Source organism: Cotesia typhae, unplaced genomic scaffold (genome assembly GCF_013202065.1).
Source record: "Cotesia typhae breed Kobodo isofemale line unplaced genomic scaffold, CoteBio_Ctyphae contig_26, whole genome shotgun sequence".
Taxonomy (NCBI): Eukaryota; Metazoa; Arthropoda; class Insecta; order Hymenoptera; family Braconidae; genus Cotesia; species Cotesia typhae.
In genome coordinates, this window is record NW_027423732.1 from 2,776,316 (window position 1) to 2,798,079 (window position 21,764).

A 21,764-nucleotide genomic window follows, 5' to 3' on the forward strand; every position below is an offset into this window, starting at 1 on the left:
ACATGTGAATATTACTCATAATATATACATGGATTTTCTATAACAACAATTCTAAAAGTCTGTTCAACTGCTGGTCCCATTTTTAGAAGTGTTTAAGTACTAGGTACTTTACCTTAGAATGTGACTTTTTTTGTAGGGGAGGAGGGGGTCAATTGAGCCAAAAAAAGTTTAGCAATTTTTTTATCACTAAATTAAAACTAAATATTAACTTTTTTTCTCTTAGAAAGGTAGTTTGTTAAGTCTACTATCATTATCAATTCATAAATTAGACAATAAATAATGAGAATTTTTTAAAATTATTAATTTACGCAAATGCGTCAAATGGTTCAATTGACCCCCGCTCAGGGGCAATTGAGCCACTGCTTGGGGTCAATTGGACCATCAATATTTTAAGTATGAAATCGAACTTTCAATAAATAATATATTAATTATTAATTCTGCAGCTACTACAATAATTATGCAGTTACTACAATTCACACTTTATATAATACTCAAAAAGTGTAAATTTTATTAAATAATTTCTTACATGGAAAAAAGTAAACTGTAATATTCACTCGGATTCCGGTTAGTTTTTATAGTTTCAAACAGTAAAGCGGACATCGGGGTGGCAAAAATGTAAATATTACAGAACTTAATGTAGAAAGTATAAAAGCCACAATTTATAATTTAATATCCAAAATAAGTAATTAGTAGTTGTCACTATAGTAAATAACGACTCTTTTATCTTTAAAAATTACAGTTTCAAACAGTGAAATTTGCCATTTCAATATATAGTCCATATTATGAAGAGAAGGGAAACTCAGATGAAAGAGAAGGGGGTCTCACTCTGGGAGAATTTAATATTTCAAACAGTAAAAATTATATTTTTAAAATATACATTTTACCAATCTAAGCAAGTCAATAATTACAGTTTAATTTTTAGCGTTGCGTTTAAAATTTACCATTTTACTTTGTAAATATTGACTTTAACATTTTACTTTAACATTTTAGACATTTACATGGCGAATATTACTGTTTGAAATAGTATTTTCTTTCATGTAAAGAGTAAATTGTAAGGTTTAAATTGTAAATATTACAATGTGAATAGTAAAATCATGATTATACTGTTTGAAGTGGTAATTTTTAGCAGTTGATCATTACTTATTATAAATCGACTGTTATTTATTACAGTTTACTTTTTTTCCGGGTACCAGCCGAAAAAAATTTGCATACCTAAAAATACAAAAGTCTCAATTTTTCAAAATTTATTGATTGTAATGATTTCAAATTTTGATCAAAGTCGAGTGGCTCAATTGCCCCGTGGCTCAATTGAACCCCTTCTCCCCTGCAATCTCTCTCAATTTCGTCTAAGTGTACTCGAAAAGTTTGTAAAAAAAAAGAGGGGGTAAAACTTCACGGTCTAGGTCGGGAAAAAAAGACGGTATGGTAGAGTCTCTAGAAAGGAATCCCTTTACGGACGCCACCCAGCGCTAAAAAATTGAACTTTTGGAGCGAGTATAACAAAAATTCAATTTATAACTAGTTTTTTACTTACCGTAACTAATTGCAGAGCGTATAAGGCAGTTAATGTCGGTCTTTCGGTCATTAATTCGTGTTTTTGAATCCAGAAAAGAGCGTTTCAGAGATATTTAAGTGTTTATTTATAAATAAACATAAGGATTTGAAATATAAAAAAGTGAAATAAGAAATCCACTTATTATACGCGGCGAAGTAATCGATTTGAAAAGATCTTTAGTAATGCTTGTTTATATAGTTATCGAATATTACTTTCGAGTTATAATATTTAAAAGTAGTTTGACTTTACTCTACAAGCCTAATTTGGCTAACTTTCATATCAGGCCTGATCAGAAAATTTTTCTTATGACTATGTTACTAATTTGAAATTTCCTGTTCAAATCCGATTCGTTTTATTATTATTTTTCACAATGTATTGTTCATTTACAGCATTATTAAAATACAAATGTAAATTTGTTTTAAAAATAAAATTTAATGTTTTCGTGATAGTTTATTTGAAATAAATATCAGAGTATTTCGACTGAATTCACCAAAGGTTCACTGGCTTCCACAATAGGTCCTACAACAGCAGTGCTAAAAAATTTTTAATAATTAGTAAGTTACATTTAATTTCTTTAGTTGATAAATTTACCTTTGTTATACTTGATTTTATTTTATTGTATTAATATAGTAACGGTAACAAAAAGTGGTTATCTTAAATTTGAATGAAAATATTAATACATAATGTATTGCCAGTAAAATAAAAGAAAAAAAAAGTGCTAAAGATAAAATTAATATTAGTTACCCAGCACCAAGTGCAATAATAGTTCCTCCTTCTATCAAATTCATCTCAAGGCCACACCTATGATAAAAAGATACGTAGAAGTGCGCGTTTTAGTCGTGAAAAAGAAAATTAATTTGAAAAAATAAATTTTAAAAAAGTAAGAATAAATTGAAAAAAAGAAAATCATCAATGGATTAGTATTTTTTATTAGTTCACTTTGAAAAGTACATAATTAATTTGGATCTACTAGCTTGATGCTTTGTTAGACTTTAATGCTGATTTTAATTTAAGAGTTAAAATTTCGAAGGATAAAAAATTAAATTTTGACATTAAGTTTTAGATTTTTAATTTTCAACGAAGCAATAATTCACAGTTTGATTAAATAAGTTCTATTTATTTCAACATGTGACTAATTATCCGTAAAAATTAACTATAAAGCAAGGTACTTTGTGTAAAAACTAAAACTGACCATTATTTTTTTTTTTTTAATCATCAATATAGATTCTTAATTAGTACTCGAATGGGATGGGTTATTACTTATTACTAAAAATATTTTCTTTTTTTTTTATATTTATGTATTATTCATTTTTTTGTTTTTATGAAAATTAATCTAAACAAGAAGTTAACATTGTTTGACTTTTTAGTAATTTAGTTGATAAAAATATATAATTCACCATTTTTATTATAGTTGAAACTGAGTGAACTTTTAAATTTAAATTTATTTTATTGGTTGTACCAATATAACATACTATAATGTTTTCTTTAAGTTATTTCTCGGTATGTTTTTAGGTAATTCAAACTTATATAGTATACTGTCTAACGAAATGTTTATATGAAATTAAAGAGTTGAGACAATACTGTTGATTTCAGAATTACACAGAAAAAAAAGTTCACTTGAGCCAAGAAAATATTTTTCTTCCTAATTATTTTCTTGAGCAAAAAAAAATTTTTTTTGACACAAGAAATTTCACTTATTCTAACAAAATTAATTCTCTTGCTTTAAGAAATACGTATCTTGATCCAAGAAAATTTATTTAAGTCAAGAAAATCTTCTTGTTTTGAGAAAATTCAGCCTCTTGCTCCAAAAAATTAAATATCTCGATAGAAGTAAATTGTCATTGTTATTTTTATTAATATTTTCATAGTATTTTTATATTAATATTAATATTAAAATTTTCATTAATATTTTTATAATAATATAAAATGGGTATCAAATATTCAAGAAAAAAATTTTCTCAAGCTGAGAAAATTTTTTTCTCAGCTGAAGTAGGTGGCGCTGCTTCCCTAAAGTATCTAAAAATCTTGATCAAATATAAAAATCTATTGGATCAAGTATTTGTGGTAATTTGAATTAAGAAAAAATTATTTCCACCAAGAATAGAATTTCAAGAGAAACTAGAAATTAGAATAGCGCGCTACGCGCGCGCCTAAATTTTAACCAATAATGAATCGTGGCCCGATTTTTGCGAGTTTCGACCTTTGACTAACTTGAAGACTATCATCCTCTAAATTAAAATACATGATGATAGTCTTGAATTTAGTCAAAGGTCGAAACTCGCAAAAAACGGGCTACGATTCATTATTGGTTAAAATTTAGGCGCGCGCATAGCGCGCTATTCAAATTTCTAGTGTATTTTAATTTACAGGATTTTTACTTCGGCCAACACAACTTCGGTCTTCCTTCAGGCATCCGAAAATTTTCTCGAACCAAGAATTTTGTTCTCCAGTCAAGAAATTTTTCTTTCTGTGTACTGTTTGTAATTCAACTAATTTTGGCATGTTAAATATCAGAGTAGTGTAAAAAAACGACTTCATTTTTTTTTTAATTAAAAAAATAAAAATAAAACCAGTTTTTGACGATTAGATTTTTTAATTTGACTTTCGCAATGTTGACAGTACTACCTCAACTAATAGTGAATTGGTTAATTATGTGAATCTAATACTAAGTATTCAAAAATTACATATTTATTTAAAAATTTCAACAAAAGTACTTCAATAGCTGATGTATTTATGATATATTTATTTATACCAGATTCGATATGCAAATATACATAAAATTTTAATGTTATTTACTTACACTATTTACATTAATAAATCAATAATATAACTCTTTTTTTTTTTTTAACAGTCATTACATCTAAAATGCAAGTATCAAGTCTGTCTAACTTTTTTAGACGAGTAATTTTTAAATTAATGTACGTACAACTTTGAATGTATGTCAGGACTATGAGTATTATATTTTTTATTTTAAATTAATTGGTTTTAACTAATTAAGTAAGATTAAAGTTTTATAATTGATACCTACATCACAACTTTAATTTTTGATAATTGCGGATAATTATTAGATTAATTTTAATGAAAAAAAATTTGACAACCAATAAGTAGCTCCGCCATTGTAAATGAGTGGCAAAAGATAGTCCAAATGCTGTTTGATAATTTAATTCAATACTTTTTCTATTTGATGTAAGAAGATATAAACAATTTCTTTCTAAATTAATGTCTTATTTACTGTAAATATATTCTTATTAAATTTAAAATTTTAGTCGCCAAATGTTGCTGAATCTAATTGCTAAAATCATAACTTTTTATTCTTAAATCAAAATATTATTTTTATTACAGTTGTGAGGATTATTTTTTATCCCACTGAAAAAAATGTTTAAGTCCTATCGCAATACGTTTAAGCGTATAGTTTTATACAGATGGCACATTTAACACGCGTATAAGTTAGGGTAATGACACCAATAGATAGACACCCCCCAATAAATGAACAAGTCTCATTATCAAAAGCAATTACATTAAATTTAGGAACAAAAATGTAAAGTCATAATTTTTTTAATAACTACAAATAGTTTTGAGAGTGAAAAATAATTCTTTTGATTTTTTTATCGAAAATAATAGTTGAAAAAAATTTCTTTAATTTGACATGTCGAATTTTTGTTTCGAGAGCGCCACCACTAGTAAGCATGTGACAGATAGCCGGTGGACGTTATTTGTTATAATTATTGAAAATAATCAAAAAACTAAGGTATGTATATTTGATTATACTTATATTTCACTAAAAAAGTTATAAATATAGTGAATAAATAATAAAATCGAAAAAAAAAAAAAAAAAAACGAAAATTGAGTGTTTATCTATCGGTGAAAAATTTCTAACGTCTACCCAATAGATACACATTGTGTTTACATGGTGAATTTTCTTACTTTTTTTAAAAAGCTTTAAAACAAAAAATCAAGAAAGAAGAAGACGAAAAGAAGAAACAGGAAAATAAAAAATACGAGAAATGAAGAAAATAGAAAGAGAAAGAATAAAGGAAGAGAAATTAAAAATTAGATATTTTTACATGAATATCATTTGTTTTATTACAATTTATATTTTACTAAAAAAACATGAAAGTTTGTTTAACCGTTCATCTATTGTGCATTAACCGTTCATCATTGATTGGTGCATTTACCCTATCGCGATAGGACTTAAAATTTTTTTTTTCAGTGCAGTATTTAAAATAATGAAATATTTGAGGTAAATAAATTTATTTTTTAAGTTTTCATTTTTTTTTTTAGTGTACATTTGTTTAGCTATTGTGAAATTAGTTATCTAATAAATATCCCCTAGGGATATTTATAAATTCCCCTAATTTTAAAAAGTCAATTATGTATGTAGTCAACTACTTATATGGTATTATTAATAGCAACTCATGACCTGAGACACATGTTATAAGTTACCTATACATTAATCTTAAAATAGCTCTTACCAGGTTAATAATTATTGAAACTTAAAGCATTGATGCGAGGAATTGTAAAAAATATCTTGATCATAATTAAATGCGACTGCATAGAGGTGATATATATTAAAATATCTTTCGTTGGTACATAAATTATTATTTAAATATAATGGAATGTATTGATTTTTTTTTCAATTAGTCGCTTTATCATTATTTTATTTTAATTTTCTACATAAAATTTTTTATCAATTGACGATGCATATACTTTTATTTTCACTATGCACATAATAACGAATAGAAAAAAATACCTTTCTTATATTACAATTTCGTCTTTTATTTTTTTAGTTTATTTAACTGTTAAGTGCTATGTGATTTAATCATTATTGTCTTTATCAATGGATTAAATTAACGAATACTTTATGAACGAAATATATTGAAACTGAAAACTGATATGAATGAGCGCTTGAACGTACAAATTTGAATTTATTACTGTAAATAACTAGTTATAATATCGCAATAATTTTTTATATTTAATAATTATATTTTTAAACTTTCAGTTTCAAATATTATCTAGCATATAAAATTTTAATTTTTTTGAATAACAATCAGAGCGATAAGTTAAAATGACTTTTTTTTTTGTCAAATAAACGGCACTAAATGTAATAGAATACCTGAGTACGCAAGACTTGAGTGAAATAAAAAAAGATAAAATATATATTTTGTAATTACACTCTTGTTCCAATATTCAATCTCTTTATGATTTTTAAGGCCCATTATCACCAAGTAGATTGTGAGTGTCTTCATCGTAAGTCCTCTCAGGGAAGCTGATCCCATCACCGAAACTGTAATCCCGAACATTCAAAACCGATTTTTCATTTCATTTTCTAACTACTTTTATCAAATTATATTTTTTTAGTTTTCTATATATTTTTTTATTTAAAAACTTTATTAACAAATTTTATGCGCACGATATGAATAAATGTAAAATTATATTAATTTGAATACATTTATTTTAAACTATTTAAGAAAAACAAAAATGATTTCAAGAATTTTATTTTCATTGGATTATTAATAAACTTTTTAATCAATTTGCTGAATAATTAAAAAATTAAATAGTTTCATTTTCTTAGCACTCACACTTTAAATAATTTGCTTACGCTCATTTTAAAACCTTTTGTTTATTTTTTATTTTCTGTTGAAACGGAAGCTTCCTTGAATTGAACTAGTGGAATTTCTTTGGTTCTCATGTCAAACTTTACTGATTCGGTCGAGAAAACTGATGGCCATTTTGGTTCACTGATTCAACCAGTGAAATTTTAAACGACTGTTATATCAACTGTAGGTGTCATCTGTGAACTATGGTATGTGTTTAAGTTAGCTGATTTTCTATTCACGAAAATTTCATCGATAATAGACATTCACAACTAAAGTTATTTCATTTCAGTAAATATTAAAACTTGAATACACTATCAATGACATTTTCGTAGATTATAAGACTAAAAAAGCCGAATTAAATGCTGTAACGATTAAAATATTTGAATTTAGAAATGAATTAGTTAAATAAAAAAAAATAATATATTAATATATACATTAATATTTTTGATGTTAATAATTATATTTTTCAGTGAAAATAATTCAGAAGAATAAAGAAATTCAATTTTACATTAAAATTGACTAACGTGACTCGATATTAAAAATAAATTGAAAATAAATTAGTAAACATTTTTTTTTATTAGAAGTTATTGAATTTCCTACTTTGGTGAAAGCTTAACAATTTTGTTTTTGAATGTTGGATTTTAAAAAAAAATCTAAAGTGTTCCACAGAAAGAAAATCAATTTTTTTTTTTAAGCTATAAAGCATTGCAAATCCTTTTTTCTTAAAATTTTGAAAATTTTATTTAAAAAAGATGACGTCTCACAAAGTTAGAATATATTGATTCTAGTAAAAATTACAATTACTTTAAGAATATCTCTATATATTAAAAAAATAAATAATAATCAGAAGATCGCCGACAAAATGTCGCTACACGGAAAAAAGTAAACTGTAAAATTTACTCGGATTCTGGTTATTTTTTATAATTTCAAAGAGTAAAGTGGGCATCGGGGTCGCAAAAATATAAATATTACAGAACTTGATGTAGAAAATGTAAAAGCCATAATTTATAATTTAATATCGAAAATAAGTGATTAGTAGCTGTCTTTATAGTAAATAACGACTCTCTCATCTTAAAAAATTACAGTTTCAAACAGTGAAAATTGCCGTTTCAATATATATAGTCTATACTATGAGGAGAAGGAGAACTCAGATAAGGAGCAGGGGTCTCACTCAGGGAAAATTTAACATTTGAACTTGTAAAAATTCTACTTTTAAAATAAACATTTTACCAGTCCAAGCAAGTCAATTATTATAATAATAGTTTCATTTTTAACGTTGCGTTTAAAATTTACCATTTTACTTTGTAAATATTGACGTTGCTTGTATTAGAAATTTAGTAACTGTATTTTATACTTTTTATATATCATGCGATCATTTTTTAGGTACAAAATGATAAATATCAATGTCAAAATTCTTAATTATTATACTTTAGCATTTCAGACATTCACGTAGCAAATATTACTGTTTGAAATAGTATTTTCTTCCATGTAAAGAATAAATTGTAGCATTTAAATGATAAATATTACATAGTGGTTATTAAAATCACGATTTTACTGTTTGAAATGGTCATTTTTAGCAGTTGATCATTACTTATTACAAATCGACTATTATTTATTACAGTTGACTTTTTTCCGTGTAAACGAACATTTATTTATTTATTTATCAAATTTTTAGACCCTGAAGCCTTAGCTTCCCAAGGGCCTTACATATAAATGAATACATAGTAATAATAATAATAGTAATCCAACAGTAATGGAAATGATAATTATTATCATTTTATAAAACAGTATAAAAAAAAAAAAGAAAATTAAGAAAAATAACAAAAGTAACGTTGTCTCCAAGCAAAGTCTATCTAAGTTATATAAGTTATCATTTAATGACTTTAGCTAATAAAACCAAAACTAGAAATAATGAGAATTTAAATATGTAGTATTTGCAATAATTAATCATCTTTATCTAGAAAAAACTTATAGCATTTAACTCAAAATTCATTGTAATCAATATGGAATTTACCTATGTTTTATTTACTCGCACATTTTCGCTAAATACAAAATTTAACAGTACTCCAAAAAAAAAAAAAAAAATACGATGGCATGATCTGTATTCACTGTCCAGATCAATGAATTCAAGTGACCGTCAGCCTTACTAATTGATTCAGTAAAGTTTCACAGCAAAACTATCGAGACTCCCCGATTTCTTACTCCTCAGAAAATGTGAGTATTTCGCTAATTACGAGTCCTATGGTGTAGATATAAAAATTGAAAGATTGATTCCTTATATCAAAGACTGTTGTGTATTTTTAATATAGTATGAAAGTAGAGTATTAGCAAATTGCCCGTGACTTATTACGGTGAAGATTACCGAAAAGTTGATGTGAGTGCTAAAGAGTTGAATTTTTAAATTTTATTTTAAAGTGGAGAACCAGATGCACAATACCTATCAAATTCTGATTTGAAACAAAGACGTTCACTGACAAACTACTTTATTTTGCATTTTTTTAACATAATAATATTAATAATAATTTACAGTAATACATACATGCATCACAATATTTTTATATATAGGTATATATTCTACTTAATTGGTAAACTTTTTTTACGCTGTAGTTATTTAAAAATAAAAAAATAGATATAAAGATTACAGAATGAGACAACTAAGAATTAAATTGAATTACCTACACTCTTTGACAAGGAAATTAAATAAATTTTAATTGATGATTAATGATTAAAATTCTCCATAAGTGTAATAGAGGCCGTATAAATTTTAATACACTATAACGATAGGAAATGAATGTCTACTTCTCATTTCTAAATTTAAAAATTTTTTTTTTTAACTTTTATAATTGTCTAACAGAAAAGTTTTACACTGAAGGATTTTTAAATAAAAAAAAAAAATAACTTTAGAAGAACGCGAAGCATTTTAAGTATAAATTTAACACTCATTAAATTTGGTTCTATAAATCATGCTCATGCATATCAGATAATTTACCCAGTTTCTGATTTTTTTAAGCTTGAGAGTTCAGGTTTTGTTAGAACAAATTTTCAAAATTTAACTTGAAATAAAAATTGATAGTTCTGTCCATTTATTTCGTAATGATTAAAAATGTAAATGAATTGAGTGAAATTAATAATTTGAACATCGATGTTTACTGAACAAAGATCCAGTTTTTGATCCTCAAAAATTTTAATGTAATTTTCGATTTTTAAATGGTCTATTAAGTGACCATAAATAATAACAACGAAACTAATAAATATAACAGAGGATTAATAAAGTAATTTGTAATAACTGTTATTAATAAAATATGAAATAAAGTATTTGTGTAATTTATTAAGTAGTTCAGAATAAAACTGAGAGCCAGAAACTGAACCGTGTTTAATCACTCGATTTTTTGTACTAATTTATTTATTTACAATAGAATAATATAAAGTTATTCTACAGCAAAAAAATCAACTTGAGCTTGACTTCTCGATTATTCTAATTTTTTTAAATGTCTTAATTTAAAATCTCTTCATTTTGATGTTTATAACACCAATCTTTGAAAGTTAGTTAGACAATTGAAATTCAAAAGTACTTCTATATTTTTCTATTTCACTCCTTGGCAATGGTTTACTGAAGATTTTTTAATTATTCTCAAACGTTTTTAATTTATTTTACTATTTAATAAAAGTATTATTAAGGTAGCTGTAACATCGGGTTCATTTTATTGATATTTTATTAAAATTCATGCAAATTATTTTTCTATAATTCTGCACCAAACAGTGAAAAATAAAATTTATGAATAATGGATTTTTGGAAAATTTTTATTTCAAAATTCTAGTTCTTCAGACTCTTATTGTACTACACGGGATATCAAAAAATTCACTTTCATATTTAAATATCATTAAGAAGCCCTTTTTAAGATTGTCATTAGAAACGAAACAAACGTTTAACTTATAAATGGAACTGAGTAAAAGATAGTCAGTGAAAAATTAAAAATTGTATAAACTATATCAAAATTAGTTTATGTGATACAATACATAACGAAAGAAACTTGGTTATAATTAATTATCCTATCTAACTCCTCTCTTATTTTCGTTTAATTTAAAATTTCGTTAATTTAAAAATCGTTCAAATGAATTAGGCCAGTGAAATTCATAAAAGTAGCTAATTTTGGTACGTTCTGCACAGAAAAAAGTTTACTTGAACCAAGAAAACAATTTTCTTCCTATTTATTTTCTTGAGCGAAAAAAACAATTTTTTTTTGACATAAGAAATTTTACTTACTCCAAAAAAATTCTCTTGCTTTAAGAAATACGTATTTTGATCCAAGAAAATTTATTTAAGTCAAGAAAATTTTCTTGTTTTGAGAAAATTCAGCCTCTTGCTCCAAAAAAATTTAGTTTTTGATAAAAGTAAATGATCTTGTCTTGAGAAAATTTCTCTCTTACTCCAAAAAATTAAATATCTCAATAGAAGTAAATTTTCATTAATATTTTTATTGATTAACATGTCAAATGGAAAGATCAAATAATATTGAATCATTTTTTTCCATTCAATATGTATAATTGCACGCTAAAACAATATAAAATAGGTATCAAATATTCAAGAGAAAAATTTTCTCAAGATGAGAAAATTTTTTTCTCAGCTGAAGTAAGTGGCGCTACTTTCCTAAAGTATTAAAAATCTTGATCAAATAGAAAAATTTATTGTATCAAATATTTATGATAATTTGAATTGAGAAAAATTACTTCCACCAAGAATAGAATTTCAAGAAAAATTTTTACTCCGGTCAACACAACTTCGGTCTTTCTTCAGGCACCCGAAAATTTTCTTGAGCCAAGAATTTTGTTTTCCAGTCAAGAAATTTTTCTTTCTGTGTGGGTATTCAATCAGGAACAATTTTTATTTTTTTTCATTCTTTAAATATTTAAATATCGACCCAAACCTCAATAATATAGTAGATAATTAAATTAGCTCAATTAAAAAGTTTCCCTTGAAATGTTTTGTTGTCTGTTGGTATTTTTTTTAATTAATAGAATATTCATCATAGAGTGGTATGACTATGCTTTATAGTATTTGTAGTATTTTCTTTCCAAGTCAACTTTAGTTGGTGTAATAAGCTTTGTGATTCGCACATTTTTAATACCAACTCACTGTAACAGTGTTTATAGCATGAAGATAAGCGTTGGTCGTAAACAAACAGGTATTTGGAGACAAATAGCTCTAGAGCTAGATTTATGATATGTTCATTGATACTCATTCAAAGATAATCTTAATTTTTTTATTGTAAAATTTTTCGACCCAAATATACGGTCATAAGAATTAAAAATTTGAAGAAATTCAAGTTTTTTGACAGTTATTTGGCTATTGAAGAAATTTTCAATCTTTACAGGTTGAATGGAGTGACCGTTTCTCAATTCTTTTCAATCAGTATTCTTAACCAGGGGTAGCTGTCATTACATGTTCGGAATTGTTCATCATATTCAAACGTGTTAGAAGAATATTTATATACTGTCTCAATTTAACTTTCAATGATTAGTGTTACTCGAAATTACAGAGTTCTTAGTTAAATAATCATCAGTCTCCATGCAATAATTTCTAACTTAATTATTTTTATAGGTTACAAAGTATTGTATAAATCGCGTTCTTTAATTCAAATCAGTTTCTATGTAGAGATTTATGACCATCCTTATAACTTTGGAGGTTTGTAAAATCTAAAACTGGAAAATTTTTAATTTAGCTGTTTATAAAAAAAAGTAAACGTAAAAAATGATAATATTAAAATAATAAAAATATAAATTATGTTTAAAGTAAATTAAGCGAGTAGGAAAACATGCAAATAGAAAAGACAGTCAACTGTAAAAATGAAAAATCTCTCAATAAATTCAATTGTAAAATCAGAAATTAAAAAAAAAAAAAAGAGAATTTTTTTAATTTCACAAGTCTGAAAATTACCGAAGAAAAAAAAGGAAATAAAAGAAAAATTTGAACATCGAAAATAACGGAGTATTAATAAAGAGGTTATTAGTTTAGTCAAGAAGTTGATTTCCTGCGAAAAATAGTTGTCAGTCCCCTTACAAACCTCCAAATTGAGGGATGGTCATAAATCTCTAAAGGTCTATAAACATAAAAACTGACTCGAATTAATGAACGCGATTGTATTTAATGTTATGTGTAATAGCTTTTGGATTGCTGTCAGTATTAAGCTTTTTAATTTTAATTTGTTAATAACACAGAAAAAATTTTTATTCAAAAACACAACATAAACAAAACCAAAGAGCGCGGGTTATTTTTTTGTTTATAAATTATGCTAACCTGTTTTGCGTATTTCCCATTGAGTTGTATGTACTCGGACCTTGATGTTGCGCGCGTACTGGATATACCACTCCATTTCCAAGACTAGAATTTAATTTCCAAAGTTTTTCTTTTCTACTTCTACCCGAGGCAAAAATTTTAAACATGAATTGAAACTGTTCAAGTTGAATTGAGCTTTACGTTAATCTTTTGAAATTGAATTAAACTTCATAAACAACGAACCAAGCAGTTTTGCAGCCTAATTAAAACTAGATTTATAAGTTGAAAGTTATTGGGCAATTTCTGTACATAATTTAGACCAAACGGCTTTAATTTGTAATTTTAGAACCTTCTGATGTTTAAATGAGGCATTCTATGCCAAATTATTCTACTGTTAAATTGTAAACTCAGCTGATGGCTGGCTATCATTTTTTACTTCTTGAAAAAGATATCGATAATTTTTTTTTTTTTTTTTTTAACAACCGATCATGAAAAACAAATTTTTAGAAAATTAATCTGATTTGAAACTTTATTTTTAATTGTGCAAGCTTTAAAATTGTACAAGCAAACTTTTAATATTTTAAAATATTTGAAAAAAAATTTTTTGTGGCGTATGCACTTTTTCGGAGATAGAAACTCTTGAGTTGTTAAAGAAATGCAAAATTTCCCTTAGGGAAATTTTTCACTTACTTCCACACAGAAAAAAAAAAATTAATTTAAATCAAGAGAAAAATTCTTAAACCAAGAAAATAATTTTGAAGAGTTTCATTGTCTTGAATCAAGTAAAATTAATTTAAACCAATAAAAATTTCGTAGTTTAAAAATTTTTCTACTCAAATCAAGAAGATTAAATTCTTCAAAATTATTTATTTGATTCAAGTAAATTTTTTTTTCTGTGCACTCACGTAAAATATCGAAAGTCACTCACATCAAACACTTTCTATAAAAAAAAAAAAAAAAAATGAATACCGCTCATTTATATTATTTTGATAAAAAATATTTGTTATATTTTCAATTAATGATTCTCAGTTTTTAAAACAATCCCGAAAAAAGTACAATTGACATTTGACAAAACGTTCGCTTAAACGTCGGTCAACATAGGGTTTGGAAGTAAAATATACAAATTTTAAATGTTAATATTTCAAAATTTAGTGCTGCAAGAACCATTTAATAAAATTCCTGCGTATAGAGGATACTTATGAGTATAAGTACTCAAAATTTCAAAAAAATTTTAAGAAAATGGTTTTTTCTCTGAGCGTCCTTAAGATACACTTAATTCTAATCAAACCGTTTCAGAACTTTCAAGTATAATTCAATTTCAATTTTGAAAATATGTTTTTAAACTACATGATTTTTAAGATCGCAAAATTTATTGTTAACAGATTTAGCAGTTTTATTCCAGCTTCAAACTTTTCGCCTCGGGATTCGTCGTAACAGTTCAATTTCACATATTTAACAAACTATTTAATATAATCATTGTTATTTTTAAGTAAAATGAAAAATTTCGTTTTCATGAAAACAATTAACAACGAATTTTATCTCATATCTTTCGTCTTCTTCTCCAGAATTTTATTTTATGGCCCTTGTGAACTTGATCGTTGCGAGTTTAAATTTAATCACGATGCGTTTAATTCAAACTCAGTAGTGAGCTTCGAAAGCCATTTGTTTGAACTTATTGGCGATCATTTGATTACACCAACCATGTGGTTATAGATTACTTTTAGTGAACATTGTCTCACCCCTTGTCAGTTTTATTTCTTAAGTATTCAATGAACTAATTGTAGTTCAAATGTCCAATGATCTTGAATGTATCTTGACATTTTATAACTAAGCCAGCAATAAGTTTTTGTTATAGTTTTAAGTTAAACCGAAAATTAAAAAAATAAAAAATCTAAAAAATAGAAAATGTCAAAGATATCTTTACATATTGTATCTAATAAATAAGTTATAATTGCCGAAAGCTGTTTAAAAATAAATAAATAAAACAACGGATAATTCTACTAAATTCAATTTTTAATTTTTAACTTATCTGAAAAACCTGAAATATTTTTATACCGATTTTTCTACATTTCAGATAAAAAAATTATTATTTGCAATTCTGAACAATTACTCAGTCAAATAGTAATAGTAATAGCATTATATTGAAAATAAAAATTTATCTTTCTATAAATGGTTATTGTTTTAACAATTAATATTTTGTATGAAAGGGTATTGTGCAATTGGCTCGAATAAATTATTTAATAAATTAAAATTTTTATTTCTACTTAAAAATTGTTTATTTTCAGCTAGAATTTCTTCATCACCCATATGAAAAGAAATATTCTATGTTGATGTATTTTTATTTTAACAAAAACTTAATATGATATTGTATGTACTTACTAAATAAAAACAAATCATATCTATGACGAAGATTTAAGAACTATATTATTTATAAATCTTATTTACATATTTTTGTGCAAACGAATCATAAATTGGATGTTAAGAAATGAAACATTTCGTACTATACGCTATTAATATTTTTCATATTACTTATGAAAATTACGTGTGCAATGTTTACAACCAATCAAACTGAGATACATAATACCGGAAGAAGATCTATTATCAAGTTATTTATTTTAAAATTCATACAAAACAAATCTGATTAACGAAGCAAAATTAATTTATTCAGAAATTATGTGATACAGCTGACAAAAATTAACGAGTTTTTTTCATAAGAAAAATCTAATCTGTCTTTGTCAGCAAAAATTTACATTGGTGTAAAATTATCTTATTTTGGTGACGGCTAAATAGACATTGAAACCCGAAATTTCGATACAGGTGATATAAAAAAAGTATTTTTTTTTTTTTTTAATCTCACAGAAAAAGTATTACGTATTATTTTTGTAATAAATTTCACGGCTCTATTATTAAATCTTTATTTACCATTGACTGTAAAAAAAAAGGTTTAATTATGCTTTGAATGTTCAGTAGAAGAAATTTTAATAGTTAAGCAACAGATAAAACATTAATATAAGTCAAAACGGTTAATAAGGACTGAAACGGACAGTTGAATTGCAGTCATTTTAAGCTGTTACATAGGTTTAATGATTTTCATATTTTTCGGGACCAATCTAAAATTGAGATAATTTTAATGCATCTGACATCTCACAAGAAGGTATTTAAGGATGCCATAATACTGCAATTCCAATAAATTCGATTTATTTTCTTATTACATTCTTAAGAAAATTAAAAAGAAAAAACGTTCTTTATGTTATGTGCATTTCAATTTCACACTTCTTTTTTAAAACAAAGACTGAAAATCAACCGAAAACTCTTTGATAGCATTCCAAATGTTATGAATTTTCTAAAAAATTTTTCAATTTATCGTTTAAATGCTTCAACCAAACATCTTTTTGTATTAAGTAAAAATACATATGTACTTATGAATTATGTGGTATCTGAATTAAGATTAAAAAACTTTAATTGATGATACAAAATTACAAGTGAAGTATCAAGTTTTATATACAACAAAAAACGATGAACCCGAAATTTTATTTGTAATCTTATAATTAGTAATGTTAATTTATTTTTTCATTAACTTAAAATGTTTAAAAATAGTTAGCAAGAGTTCGTTTGTGAAAGATTATTATCATGACGTTATTTGTTTTTCTATTTTAAAAATACGATTTTTATTCTACATCTAAATTCAAAAACTTGAATTTAATAATTTGAAAATCTGTTATAATGATTATCGAATGAATATTTTTTCAATTATTTTATATACCCTAATCTAATGAAATGTATATCTTATTTGAAAGCAAATTTTTATGAAAAATCGAAATTATTTGTTATGACTTAGTACAGTAAAACTCCTATGAGTTCGATGTCAAAAAGAGAGAGGGAAAGCTATTATTATCGTTTTCTTTACTTGTTTATCAGTACACAATTAAAGGAAAACGAGAATAGCCTTCCCTTACTATATTTAGACTTCGAACACATAGGAGTTTTGATGTAGTTAATTTTAACGGAATTCGATTATTTTTATAATTAAAAGTTAATAAAATATTTCTTTATTGATCGATAGTGTTTGAACAAAATCAATTTTTATACTTCTACAAGTATAAAAAAAAAGTTTCCGATACCGGGAATCGAACCCGGATCTTCTGGGTGAAAGCCAGATATGCTAACCAGTACACCATATCGGAGATATTGTAAATAAAATGAAATTATAGTTAAAAGGATAAAATTAGTCTACTGTGAAACTTTAAAAAATCAATATCCTCTTTCAATTTTCCAAAAGCTAATATTTTCAAAAATATTCTCTGAATATTCTTAACATTTTTAACCTTAAAGGAGCTGATTCTTAAAAACTACAGAACCGATCGTTTTTAAATTTTAATCACATTACTAAAATGCAGAAGTTTGTCTTGAACTATAATCACCTCATAATTTAATTTTTATTATATTTTTGCTGTAATAAAAGCTACGAAAAAATGTAAAAATAGCCATTTTTACGTCTAAAGTACTCTAATTCCTCAAATTAATGAAAGAGCTAAAGCTCACTGAAAGAATTCTAATTTTTTTCAAATAAACAATTTCATTTAAAATTTATTTTGACTAACTTTACAACTTGTAGTAATTAAATATAGCAAGTAGTTTAGTTTAAAAAATTTCATTCATTTATTTTTTTTTTCAAATCAATTTTTACAGTCAATAGTTTTTCTCTACTAAATTTTATTATTTTTGCGTGAGATTAAAAAAATTCATTAATATTTTAGCCTGTCTCATTACAAACGTTTTATTAAACAAATTAGCTGAAATATCGATTAAAAAGCGTAAAAATATAATAATAAAAACAAAACATACCTTGTAAAAATAGGAAGAAACCAAAGTTTTTGTTTTCACCAAACACTTCTTGGAAGTTGTTATATTTTCCAATATTAAATCCATCTTTATCTTTTCCCATTCGGAACATGGGTGGTCGAAATGCTTCTGTAATAGTAATGAATAATTGATAATAAAAGTAAAAATTTATGTATTATATTATATGTTAAAAAGAAAAAGATTCAATTTACCTAATGTTGATCGATTATGTAAAATAAGGTAACAATGGTAAAAAACAAAGAATTCAGACTGACGGCAAACATAAGAGCGATGAAGAACAAAAATAATATGTGGAACTTTCCCATACCATCTAATTCACCCTATAAACAAAATAATATCGGTTAATTCTTTAGAAGTAATATAATATTGTTGAAATAATTAATGACAATATATTTAAATTTATGAGCGTGTTTCATTTTTGAAATGACTATTTTTTTTCGCCGAAACTGAGTAGTATTGTTCTAAAAAAGCATGTATATCAATTTTCTTTTTTTTTTTTTTTTTTTTTTCTACAATTTTGCCCGGTTCCCCTTGAACTATCATATTGACGGAAACTGTTATTCATAATAAATTTAACGCTCTTCAAAAGAGCCTCTAACAATCTTACTCCAACTCACATGAAGCCCTTAAAATTAAAATTACAGGTCGAAATTTTTACAGAATTTTGTTTCGATGTTCAGAACAACGTTTAACAGCAGCGAAAAATAAAAATTGTCATTTCAAATGAATCCTATCATATTATCTATAAAATTACCTTCCAAAAGTGTATAAAATATTGCAACGTCGTACTGGCAATAAATACACAATAAATTAACGCATACCCCAAAAATAATATGAAAAATTTATAATTGTGGTAGGCTACGCAATTGTTAACCCAAGGACAATGATGATCCATTTTTAATACACATGCGCGGCATACGCTACAATGATGAGCACGATCAGGTTTTATTAACTGGCACTTGTCGCAAAAGCGAATTGCTGTAATCATAAATTTAATGATTATTATTTTATTATTGAGATTTCACATTGATAAACAAGAAAATCTCTTGGAAAAATTTTCAGTTTTAAGTTAAACAGATAAATTTTTGAACCAAATAAAATTTATTTAAACCAAGGAAAGTTTCTTGATTCAAGATAAACAAACTCTATACAAATGATACTTTGAGTACTTTTTTAAATAAATAAATATTTCTAATTTCAAATTTACCTCCTCTAATTGTTCGATTAGAAACGGGTAGGTTTTGTCCGAGTCTTTCAAGTATTGCACATTGCGCTTCTTCACTTTGTGCTTGTTGTAGCTTCTCTACTTCTGACAGAACGACTTTAAACTGTAATTAAAAAAATAAATAATAATAATTGGTTTGTACTGATTTTTGTGAAGACGTAACATATAATGGTATTATGACAAAAACCCCACAAAAAAAAATACCCGCAATGATGTAAAGGAGAGAAAAAATTTTTTTTTCAAATAACGATGGTAGATTCTTTTAGATAATTTGTAGTAGTTTTTGAAACCACCTTTTAATTTTTCTGCAATAATTAGTTGCTGAAGTATTGATGTTTGGGTATTTTGTCTGAGGACATTATGTTACGTTACTCATATAATACAATAAATGTTTTTGGAATTACCACTTCAGGAACAGAGATTAGATCTGTAAAGACTGTTTTCCAATAAGACCACAAAAACATCGCGATGAATATATGAAAAATATCAGGTATAAAGCTGAAATAAAAGATAAAGATCAAGTTAACATAAAAATTAAATATTAAATTGATTGATTAATGATTAAAATCTTAGACTTTGTAATTGATTTAACTTAAAATATTGAGTCGCTTATGAGTCTAATTTTTATTAAAAAAACATGTCTTATTTGAGACTGAAAACTTTCAACTAAAAAAGTAAATAATAACTTATCATATTTGTTATCAGTTTATTAGTTCAAATTGTTGAATGTTAAATTTATTTTTGTATTGCTTTTAATTTGTTTCATAACAAATAAAATTAGGAATATTCGACTTTATTTATATATGTCTAACGAAAAAATTTCAAGCAAATCATTACAAAGTATTTTTTATTTTGTATTACTTACTCTTTTGAATGTAACTATCAATAGTATCTAAAAAAAAAGAGAAACAAATAAATATATCATTTATATTATTTTAATTTATATTTAATATGAATACTAAAATACTCACAATAACACAACTGTACTACATACGCATAATAAGACCAGAACACAATTGTAAGAATAAAAATAACTGGTACCCATTTAAATGCTTTAACACACCACCAACATGACCCATTTGTTTACCCATTATTATTAAATTATTATATATATTTTACAATAAATATAAGGTATACAATAACAATTATGTATAGACTATTTCATTTAAAATCAAGTCCACCCTTCTGTCATTTTGTGACTTAAATGTTCATAACACTATCACAGAATCATATTTCAATATTTTATCCAAACTTTAATTCAATTAAAATTCAAATAAATTAATATTATTATAAAATTACGTTCTATATATAAAAATATTATATACACATGTACAATCATATGTATTAATAAATTATACATAAAATAAATTTTATTGGTTATTTTGATTTACGCTGTATTGTTATTTTATTATAAGAGATATGTTTATATGATTTATTTATATAAATATATCATAATTTTATTATTTTGTCTACTGACACGAAATTATATTATTCAAGTTAACTATTGACACTTGTTTGATAAATAATAAATATCAATTCACTACTACTTAAATACATTCCAAGATGGTGAATTGCTGGACAAAACTTTAACGAGTCAGGGAAAATATATAAAAAAACTAGTAATTTCTATAGAATATAAATGTACATTCAAAGCGCATGCGTGACAGTGGCTATAGTGGCTTAATGGCTGATAAAAATTATAACTGTTACCTTTTATCAGGTATCAAATAAAAATTAAAGAATAATTAAAAGTAAAATCTCTCTCTAAAGAAAAAACAAAAATTTTTTTAAAATGTTTTTTCATTATAAATAAATAATCATTTTTGTGAAATGAAATTATTTATAACAATTGATTGTTTCGAAAATGTTTTTGTATAACAGCGGTTTGCACTTTTCTTCTCTTGCTTTCTATTGAACAAATGGAGATATTTCTGTCACACTTGTACAATAAATGGAATCGTAAAATGCATCTTAAGCATTAACCCTTCGTTGGTCGCGCTAAAAAGCAAATCGCCGGCTAAAAACTACTCAACCTATAAGAGACTTGCTGTAGTGCGAGCGAGAAATTAAAAAAGACGCGCCAATGAAGGGTTAATAAATGAAAATTTTTAAAAAAGAGCTTTGTTCGTACGACATTAAAGTTAGCAGTCACTTGATCCATTTAAAATTTTTTAACAAACAAATTTGTTCCAAAAAATTATTTAAAAAAAATGGATTTTAATTTTTTTTTTTAATTTCTTCATGCCAATT

General features: G+C 25.2%; 1 protein-coding gene and 1 non-coding gene across 2 annotated transcripts; both read right to left on the bottom strand.

Annotated features, from left to right (window-relative positions):
- Window positions 1–1,303: 1,303 nt before the first annotated feature.
- On the bottom strand, window positions 1,304–20,594 carry LOC141525484 (palmitoyltransferase ZDHHC15B; the record flags this gene model as incomplete). Its single annotated transcript, XM_074239999.1, is given in 13 exon segments — window positions 1,304–2,088; window positions 2,300–2,356; window positions 13,448–13,531; window positions 18,272–18,302; window positions 18,305–18,397; window positions 18,481–18,525; window positions 18,528–18,609; window positions 19,044–19,267; window positions 19,497–19,617; window positions 19,919–19,998; window positions 20,001–20,012; window positions 20,380–20,406; window positions 20,486–20,594. Coding segments are annotated over 13 exon segments (1,032 nt in total), but the record flags the coding sequence as incomplete, so codon positions are not given.
- On the bottom strand, window positions 17,539–17,610 carry Trnae-uuc (transfer RNA glutamic acid (anticodon UUC)). Its single transcript has one exon. It is a non-coding gene; the product is annotated as a tRNA-Glu (tRNA).
- Window positions 20,595–21,764: the final 1,170 nt, after the last annotated feature.